This window comes from Gastrolobium bilobum, unplaced genomic scaffold, assembly GCF_033153095.1.
Source record: "Gastrolobium bilobum isolate Gb01-03AN ecotype WA unplaced genomic scaffold, APGP_CSIRO_Gbil_v1 utg13032, whole genome shotgun sequence".
Taxonomy (NCBI): domain Eukaryota; kingdom Viridiplantae; phylum Streptophyta; class Magnoliopsida; order Fabales; family Fabaceae; genus Gastrolobium; species Gastrolobium bilobum.
Window position 1 is genome coordinate 42,606 of NW_026895375.1, and position 10,057 is coordinate 52,662.

At 38.6% G+C, this 10,057-nt stretch overlaps 2 protein-coding genes across 2 annotated transcripts; one reads left to right on the plus strand and one right to left on the minus strand.

The window, feature by feature from the left end:
* The first annotated feature begins 1,337 nt into the window (after window positions 1-1,337).
* LOC133307837 (increased DNA methylation 1-like) lies at window positions 1,338-2,606 on the plus strand. The gene has a single exon (XM_061508399.1). It carries the CDS (start codon window positions 1,338-1,340, stop codon window positions 2,604-2,606), a length of 1,269 nt encoding a protein of 422 aa, XP_061364383.1.
* Window positions 2,607-4,668: 2,062 nt separating this feature from the next.
* On the minus strand, window positions 4,669-6,869 carry LOC133307845 (uncharacterized). Its single transcript, XM_061508407.1, has 5 exons — window positions 6,743-6,869; window positions 6,293-6,375; window positions 5,249-5,380; window positions 5,052-5,078; window positions 4,669-4,767 (listed from the first exon to the last, which is right to left on the minus strand). The coding sequence occupies exons 1-5, from the start codon at window positions 6,867-6,869 to the stop codon at window positions 4,669-4,671; spliced, it is 468 nt and encodes a 155-aa protein (XP_061364391.1).
* Between the last annotated feature and the right edge of the window lie 3,188 nt (window positions 6,870-10,057).

Genomic DNA, 10,057 nt, shown 5'->3' on the forward strand with positions numbered 1-10,057 from the left:
CCATTCTTTGCCGGAGAGTGGCGGCCACTCTCAGAATCTTGTGGAGGCGCGTGGAGGCGCGTGTAAACTCAGATGGCGGTAAGCCACCCACCGTTGCGTTCGTCTTTCCGTCCTCTTTCCAACCATATATAGATCGCCTCATTCCGAGATCGGGAAGACCTCGAATAGTCTCCGACAGTTCTGACTGCGCATCTTACTCGCGGTTTCTCGATCTTGAACTTTTACAAAATATTTGAAAAATACACAGAAATTCCAAAAATAAACAAAAACAGCAAGGAGGAAACCTAATCATATGGGATTAGCCTCCTTGTTACAAATCGAGAAATACACGAGAGATCCTAACCATGGATTAAAGCATTTTTACCGATTAAAATTTAAACTTTTATGAAAATGAATTATAAAATACACATGCTAGATTCATACCATAATCCTAGAACCCTAGGTGCCACATTTCAAGAAGCAAAACTAATTACATGAATAGTGAAACTAGATTCACATACCAATGTACAGCCAAGGCTCTGATACCAATTGTAGGAAATCTTAGATTTATGCGGAAGCGGTTTAGGACCTAGTACATTGGTATGCTGACCGAATCATCCTTGTTTCACAATTACCTCTCGGTGCGCAGGTCTCGTGTAGAATCTTCCCTTGTAGGATTCCTCTTCACGAACAGCTCACCTCAGCGCCGCAGCACGAACAACCTCCTTGAAGCTGGACTGTGGCAGATCTTCCAAACTATCTCTCGAGGAGGAAGGGGAAGTGTGTGGGCACTGATTAGATTCAGAGCTTGCCTCTTTCTCACTAAAAAAGACCTTAGAGGCTGATGACTTAAGAGGTACTATTTATATGGGTTCCAAGAAACCCTAGCTCATTGGGCTCTAGGTTCCTTGGGCTCTTCTCATACTAATAACTCATTTGGGCTTTAGTAAAAGAGCAAACCCAACAAAAGCTGCATAAGAGAGGGAGGTTGTGGGCCTGAAAATGTTCTCTTGATTCTGGAAAAAAAGGGTCTTCAAGTTGAGCGTGATCATGATCATGAACCTTCAACTACAACCATTTCATCTTCTGTACAGCCACAAGAGCAACTAAGAAGATGCATGAAACCAAGTGCAAGAGCGCATCCAAGAAAATTCAAGAAACCAAGTGCAAGAGCGCATCCAAGAAAATCCAAGAAAAGACAATGGGAGTCATGTGATGATGGTGATGATGATGAGTGGAAGCCGGTGGGTCAATCTCAATACGTGGTAAAAAATGTAAAGTCTTACGATCAAAGAAAAGGGTGAGCCATCCAAGAACATGCAAGAAAAAAGCAAGGGAGTCATTTGATGATGATGATGATGAGGTGGATCACTCTCAACCCACGAGTCAGCTTGATCACGCCTCTTCCACTACATTCATTTCTGCTCAAACACAAGAAACAGAGGGCTGAGCCAAGAAAATCCAAGAAAAGACAATGGGATTCATGTGATGATGGTGATGATGATGAGTGGAATCCGGTGGGTCAATCTCAACCCACGAGTTCCATACGTGGTAAAAAATGTAAAGTCTTACGATCAAGGAAAAGGGTGAGGCATGGAAGATCACTGTTGGATTGCCAAAGGGAAGCCTTGAGTAGTTCACAACAACAAAATCATCATGTTGTTATGCAGAGAGACAATGTTTATAAAGACAATGACAACATCTGTTCTATATGTCGTTATGGTGGTGAATTGGTACTCTGTGATACATGCCCATCCTCATTCCATCTCAGTTGTCTAGGTCTTGAGCAAGTTCCTGATGGTGATTGGTTTTGCCCACCATGTTGCTGCAAAATATGCAACAGACCAAAATATGGAGAAGATTGTGCAGATAATGTGGATTACAGTATCCTCGTTTGTGATCAATGTGAGCACAAATACCACATTGGGTGCCTAAAGACTAGAGGCTTGACCAGTAACTTGGAAAACCACCCTAATAAGAATTGGTTCTGCAATGCTCATTGTGAGAACATATTTTTCAGTCTACAAAAGCTGATAGGGAAACCAATTCTCGTGGGTGCAGATAATCTTACTTTGATATTGTTGAAGACTCTGAAAAGTGATAACCATGGAGATCTTACTTCTGAAGACCTTGAGCGCATGAGTCAAATTGAAAGCAAGCTAAGTGTGGCTCTTAGAGTATTCCATGAGTGTTTTGATCCACTTATTGATGCTCTCACCGGGAGAGATATCATATCAGATGTTATATTCAGCAGAGGTTCAGAACTTAATGGTTCCAACTTTCGTGGGTTCTACACAGTGATTTTGGAGAGGAATGACCAAGTGATTTCTGCTGCCACCATAAGGATTTATGGTCAGAAGGTTGCTGAGCTACCATTTGTTGCCACCAGGAGGAAGTTTCAAAGACTTGGAATGTGTAGCATCTTGATGAATGAGCTTGAGAAGCAGTTGACTCACTTGGGAATTGAGAGGATGATCTTGCCTTCCTCTCCCAGTGTGATAGACACTTGGACAAACTCATTTGGCTTTGCAAGGATGACAGATTTGGATAAGTTTCAATTTCTTGACTATACTTTTCTAGACTTCCAAGACACCATTATGTGCCACAAATTATTGATTGATTTGTGATTAATTTTTTAAACTCATTTGATTGATTTGTGATTAATTTTTTAATTGTGTCGCTCTTTCTGCATGTGTGATATATAAAATGGTCTTGTATTGATTGTTACTGAGAATCTAATAAATAAATATTAGACTGAACCTCTCTATAAATAAAGGTTCAGTCTGATAGGCATGTTTTTTTTTTTTTTAAATCCTAATCTTTATGGCTATCATTATCCAAAGACTTTCCAAGGCTTCCTACTCATTGACCAATTCTGCTTCAGCTGCGGGTTCCTTCATGAGCATGGTCTTGTATTGATTGTTACTTAGAATTTAAGCAGGTTAAAAAGTGAAGATATCTAGTATCTGCATTGGTTTATATGGTGGTGAAAATATATAAAAGTCTGGCATTGATTGCTGGATTGTTTATATGGTGGTGACTGTTGAGGAGGTGATGTGTATGAGTCATGGCCACATGATCCTGGTGAATGCTTGTTGATTGTTGGTATGCCAGCATGTTGGCTAAGAAGAGTAATATTAGAGGAAATGAATATTAATGCAAGGGATTTTACCCCCATTCATAAAAATATCCTGCAGAAAAAGTGGTAACTGAGTTTGATTTTAGTAGAGTTGTTGAAAAATGAAAAAATAAAAAGGATTAAATGCTAGGATCATTGTATATATGTTGGGCAACCGTGGTTTTACCCATCCCGCCCATACCCACTACAGAAATGATTGAAAAAAGGCCAAAACTATTCTGCATCATTAGAAATGCTACTTTTAAATGGACTCTGAGTTTGTGTTATTAGTTTTGGTTATTCAAAGTGTGGTGAGGACCAATTAATTGAAGATGTAGTGTTATCATTGAATTGAATCTAAATGCATTGAACAAGTCATAAAGATGGGAAAGATGAAAAATTGCATGGTTTCATGTTTTATAGTGGGATTTCATATAGAGCCTTCTAATCATTCAAATGCCCCTAACATTCATTAGTTATTAATTAATATCAATTACCAATACTTGACTACACTCTTTCAAGATGTAATATAGTCACGGTATTGATAAATCTCCCCTGATGTATGCCACGTATGAATGTTGTAGGAAGAAAAGACAAACTTCATATGTTCCACATAAAAACAATACAGAAACCATTGCATGACAGATATAGTGGTCGTTTGGATCAGCTTTTTCCAAAACAAAAGTTGCTTTTTTTTAAAAATAAAGGGCTTCTGATATTTTTATATTGTTTGGTTATTTTTATATTTTTATTTTGAAGCCAATGAAGATGATCTTGGAGAAGATGAATGGGAAGGACCAAGTACAGAGACAATTAGATCAATAGAACAAACAAGAGATGATATTAGAAATCAGTTGTCAGCGCGAGTGCATTGATAACTTTTATATCTCAGTTAATTTTTTTGATTGTAATAGCACCAATGGTTATTAATAGTAGAAATGATTCTAGTAGCACCAGTGGTTATGTCTTTTTTTTATTGTAATAGCACCAGTGGTTATGTCTTTTTTGATTGTAATAGCACCACTGGTTATTAAATTTTTTGATTGTAATATAACTGATATTACTTTTCATCAGTACTTTCAGGACATGATTATGCTAAAACAAGAAATAATAGGATCTATTCTCATTTCCTCATATATTCGTACAAGACAGTATTGGCAAAGAAATACAACATAATTTTGATTATCCATTGGTGAATAGAATGACTTTCATTTTACAACAGCAGAGATTGATTCCTTAAATACACACAAAGAGAAACTAATAATTCTACATCTTCTAATTTCCCTAATATTGTCAGCAAATCTGATTTATCAGCAACAATCCAAGTGATTTCCTCAAGAAGTCTACTACAGTTGAGACATCATTGAATGCCAGTGCCCCAACAACAAATTTTGCAGCCTTGTGTGCCTCTGCTATTTTTTCAGGTGCTAGCTAATAGTTACTGTTATACTAGCATGTCCGAGAAGTTGATTTAGGTTCCAAGACAGTTCCATTTCTGCTGCTAGAATTGTGTTGAGCACTTGATGAATGGTCTATAGTTTAGTGGAGCTGACTGGGAACAATATGAAGCATCAGACCCTTGTTAATAAGTATAGTTTAATGTGGTTGATGGAGAGCTGCTTTCCTATATCAGCTGCTTCCCATGCTGCATATTTTTGTTTCTGCTCTATCTGTAAAAAAAAACTCATACAAGCATTAAACAAATGCTAACAAAGGTAATATTCAAATAATTAACATCGAATAAAATTGATCATAGATGAAAAAATTAACATCGAATAAAATTATGTAACAGACATAACAAAGGAATAAGAACAAACATTTGGCAAAAGACATGATGAATTATGGAGAGTGTTGGTGGCATTTCATGGCGCTCTAGGTAACTACATGGAGCTAGATCTTTCGCAAAATCCACTTGTCTTATGCCAATATCCCACCCTGTTTTTGATCTACCTACCCTTCCACCCAAAGCCCTGCATAGTACCTATAAGATCAAGGCCATTCACAAATTGTCACCAATATTATTTCATATATAACCATGAAATACATGTTGTATTATATACTTGTTAGATACTAATCACGGTCCAAATTAACTAGTCAAAAAACATACTTTAAAAATTAAATATATTTAAAGTGAAGGTGTAGAAAACATACCTGGTGACCAAAGCAAACGCCAAGAACTTTTTTCTCCATGGCATCAAGAGTTTGTAACATGAAACAGAGTTTGAGGATCCAGTAATCATTTCCATGAGCATCACTGATACTTTTTTCTCCACCATTTACTTTCTTCACATATAGTCAGAATCCTTTACAGCTTGCAGCAGAGCATATCTTCCTCCTTCACCATTAATCACCATCTTCAAGCTAGCTAAGCTTGAAATTAAGCTGAATTGGCAGCAATAAGAACCTGCCATTTTGGAATATAGAAAGCAGAAAGAGAGAAGTCAAATTGTGTGTAGCATACTAGTTTTCAGAGTAAACATGGCTTTTATAGATGCAATTGAGGCATGGACCAAAGAGTATTAATTACTCCTTTACTAAATGGAGAAATAATTAGAACTCACCAATTATTAATTATTGAGGAGTAGATCCAATACAATATATCAGCCACTGCAAGTTGTCATTTCACGTAAACATGTCAAACTATAATTATTCAGATTCAGACACTGCCATTTAAGAAACTTGCATCTTTTTTTCAAAAACAAAAACAAAGTTTGGGATCAACAGAGTCAATTAAATTATCAAACATGATTTATTTTTTTATTTTTTTTGGTCTTGTACTGTTTTAGGTAATTTGAGATTAAGAAAAAAAAAAATTAATGGCAGGAAGAATGAGCATAGTTTTACAACATTTTCAAACAGCTTCATAAGAGAAACAAGAAGATCATAGTTAATTTGCGGGTCTTCTTTTAGTTATTTTTTTTGTGCGACTCACTCTGGAATCTTCATCCCCTATTCCATCGTGTATAATCGATCTAATTCCCCCCTCCTCCCCAAAAAAAAATTGTTAATAAAAAAAACAATGATGATGATGATTAAGATATTTCAGATGAGCGAAGAAAAAACACAACATAAATTGGCAAAGGCACATTTTGAGAATAGCGAAGCAATAATCAAAATAGGTATCAATCTAATATATATATATATATATATATATATATATATATATATATAAACAGAGAAATCAGAGATAATTACAGTAATGAGCAACTTTTGCAATTCATCGATGCGTTGAAGGTGTGGTAAAAGCTGCTTCGCGGGCTCGTTCTCGTTCGCCATGCCTATTCTCAAAGAAACTCATAACAACATTGCAAGACGTCGTTTGTTTACTTTAGGGCATAATAGTCATTTTATATTTAAAAAGTCCTTTTTTATTTTAACATCCAAATGATACTTTTACTTAAAAATATTTTTCAAATATTACATCCAAGCACAAAATAACTTTGACTTTTTAAAAAAGTTCTTTTAAAAAAAGTAACTCAGAAAAAGTTCTTTTTTCAAAAGCTTATCCGGCCCATAATGTTAGTAAGTATCAACTTTTGGGGGGGGGGGGGGGGGGAAGAAAAAGAAATAGTAAAAATCCCTATAAGATTGTTAGTTTGTTATTCATATCAAGACCACATATGGTCGATTTGGAAAATGCCAAACCTTTTTTGACACCAACATCAGCATCAGCAGAGTTAGACGATGGTGCTTGATCAGAAAGCTTGAAGTGTTTGAATTGTTTCAAGTCCGTCCAGGGTTTCACCCAAACCTCGGCTTCATAGATCTTCATCTCCCCCGCATCAATAGCCTCAAGAGTAATGTTGGGTAATGTATCTCAGAAAGGGGAAAAACAGAAAGAACAATTATCTGGTTTATTCAATAGTCGTCTTACAAAATGAATATCTCCAAGCTTTTATACACAAGCCCATTTCTAATAGGCCCAATTATAATAGACACTAACTAGCCACATGGCTCTTATGCTTATTGCTACGTGTAATCCCGAAGCCACGAGGGGATTCTTCGCTGTCTCTGTGGTCTTGTCTCGTCCACCGCTACCCTGTCCTTAGTTACTGCATCATCTGCTCCCCCTTCAAAGGGGACCTTGTCCTCAAGGTCCAATTGAGGGTACACTTCAGCAAGCTCTGAAGCAGGTTCCCAAGACGCATCCTCTGGTAAGGAGTATGACCACTGCACCAAGAATTCCTTTCTAAGTTGGCCTACCACTGAACGGTTTCGAGACATGAGCAACGCAATGGGCTGCTGTACTGGACGATTGTTCATACTGGTGTCAGGAAGAGAAGGAAGATGTGGAGGAGGAGTTCCAGAAAAAGCTTTGAGAACCGAAACATGGAACGCAGGATGGATACGGGAACTCTCCGGCAAAGCCACCTGATAAGCAACAGGACTGATGACATGCTTAATAGGAAAGGGTCCAAAATAACATTTGGAAAGTTTGTGACAGCCCCTGCGAGCAACTGAAATTTGGCGGTGAGGTTGCAACTTAACCAAAATCAAATCACCTTCCTTAAATGTGCGTTCGTGACGGTGCATATCAGCATATACCTTCATCTGATTCCTAGCTTGTTGTAAATTCCTCTTCAGACTAGCAAGTAACTCATCCCGATGTCTCAAAGTGGAATCAACAGCTTCAACCTCAACTTCATTAGGTAGATAAGAAGGAATCATAGTTGGGGCCTTACCAAATAAAGCTTGATATGGGGACATTTTAATGGATGAGTGCACAGTTGTATTATAGTGCAGCTCTGCCCAACACAAGTAAGTAGACCACAGGCTATTTTGTTCACAGCAAAAAGCCTTGAGATACTGCTCCAGATACCTATTGGTCACCTCGGATTGGCCATCCGTTTGAGGGTGGTATGCGGAGCTAGTGCGCAGGGTTGTACCACTTAGGCGAAATAATTGAACCCAGAATTTGCTAAGGAATACTATCCCTGTCAGAAATGATCGATTTGGGAAAACCATGATGCTTAACAACCATGGAACAAAACAATTGGGCAACCGAAGATGCATTATATGAAGAGGGAAGACCTCCAAAATGAGCATGCTTAGCGAAACGGTCAACGACAACAAAAACCGTGGATAACCCCTTAGACAATGGAAGGCCAGTTATGAAATCCATGGTGAGATCTTCATAAGCACCCTCAGGAACCGGTAGAGGCTGCAAAAGGCCTTGAGATGGCGTTGTACTAGATTTTACCTGCTGACAAATAACACAGTCTTGGACAAACTGCTTTATGTCCATGCGCATTGATTTCCAATAAAGGATGCTGAAAGTCTCAAAAAAGTCCGCAAAGCTCCAGCATGGCCACCAATCGGAGTTGCATGAGCTTCTTTGATAAGTTCCCATCTGATGGAGGAGTGAGATCCCAAAAAAAAAAAACGGTGATGGAAGATAATGCCATCCTTGACAGCAAAGGCTGGGTCAGAGCAAGTACCCAAAGACAGTTGTTGATGAAGAGTAATAAGCTCTGAATCAGAATTATTCTCCTCACGAATGCGTTGAGTTATGTCAAATGTAGGGAAGGATAGTAATGCAAGCAATTTAGCCGAATCTGCCTCTTCAAACTGCCTAGACAACGCATCTGCAACAATATTACTAGCACCAGATTTAAATTCAATTGAAAAGCTATAACCAAGCAGCTTACACACGTAACGTTGTTGCTCAGGGGTCTGAATAACTTGGAAAAGCAACTCCTTGATGCTCCGGTGATCAGTTCTGATGATAAAATGACTCCCTAGCAAATACTGGCGCCAACATTTTACAGCCTCAGTAATAGCAAATAGTTCCCTGACATAAGCTGAAGCTACACTCATCCGCGGCCCCAACTTTTTGCTGAAAAAGGCAAGTGGCTTATTGCCTTGTAATAAGACTGCTCCCACACCTGTCATGGATGCATCCGTCTCTACAACAAAAGGGGCAGAAAAATCAGGTAGAGCCAAAGAAGGCAGCTCAGCCATAGCTCGTTGCAGTGCATGGAAAGCATCTGTAGCCTCAGATGACCAAGAAAACTGGTCAGCCCTCAAGAGGTTAGTCAATGGTGTTGCTATGGATGCATAGTAACGTACAAAACGCCTATAATAGCCGGTGAGACCCAAGAAACTTCGTAGTTGTCGCACTGTTGTAGGCATAGGCCACTCCATCATGGCAGAGATCTTTTTGGGGTCTGCACGCACACCAGTAGCCGACACTATGTGGCCCAAATAGTCAATCTCATGAACGCCAAAACTGCATTTGCTCAACTTAACAAAAAACTGACTTTGCTGCAAACAAAGAAGAACATCATGTAAATGAGATAAGTGATCTGAAAAAGAAGCACTATATACCAATATGTCATCAAAAAATACAATGACAAATTTGCGGAGAAAAGGCTTAAACAACTGGTTCGTCATGGCCTGAAATGTTGATGGGGCGTTGGTCAATCCAAAGGGCATAACCAAGAATTCGTAGTGGTCTTCATGAGTGCGAAAAGTCGTCTTATGAATATCAGCCGGTGTGACTCGAATCTGATGATAGCCAGCTCTGAGATCAAGTTTGGAAAAAAATGAAGCTCCCAACAACTCATCCAAGAGTTCATCTATGGTGGGAATTGGAAAACGATCCTTAACCGTGATGGCATTAAGTGCCCTGTAATCGATGCACATGCACCAAGTGTTGTCTTGTTTCCGAACCAAAAGGACCGGTGATGAATATGGGTTGTGACTGGCCTGAATTAACCCACTGGAAAGAAGACCCTGAACCTGCTGTTCAATTTCCACTTTCTGATGATATGGGTATCGGTATGGCCGAACATTTACTGGTTTGGAGTCCTGCTCAAGATGGATGGAATGTTCATGACCACGAAAAGGAGGCAAAGTCTGAGGAATGTCAAAAACACCTTGAAACTGAAGTAATACATTCCATAATTCTGGAGCCAAAACCGGTTGTAATGCAACCAATTCAGAACTAATTGACTCTGA

Coding starts and splice junctions, on each gene's coding strand:
- LOC133307837 (XM_061508399.1), top strand. CDS start 1,338: ATGAGGTGGATCACTCTCAACCCACGAGTCAGCTTGATCACGCCTCTT.
- LOC133307845 (XM_061508407.1), bottom strand. CDS start 6,869: ATGAAGATCTATGAAGCCGAGGTTTGGGTGAAACCCTGGACGGACTTG. Junction 6,376..6,742: donor TGATGTTGGTGTCAAAAAAG/GTTTGGCATTTT, acceptor CTTTGAGAATAG/GCATGGCGAACGAGAACGAG. Junction 5,079..5,248: donor GCGTTTGCTTTGGTCACCAG/GTATGTTTTCTA, acceptor TTGATCTTATAG/GTACTATGCAGGGCTTTGGG.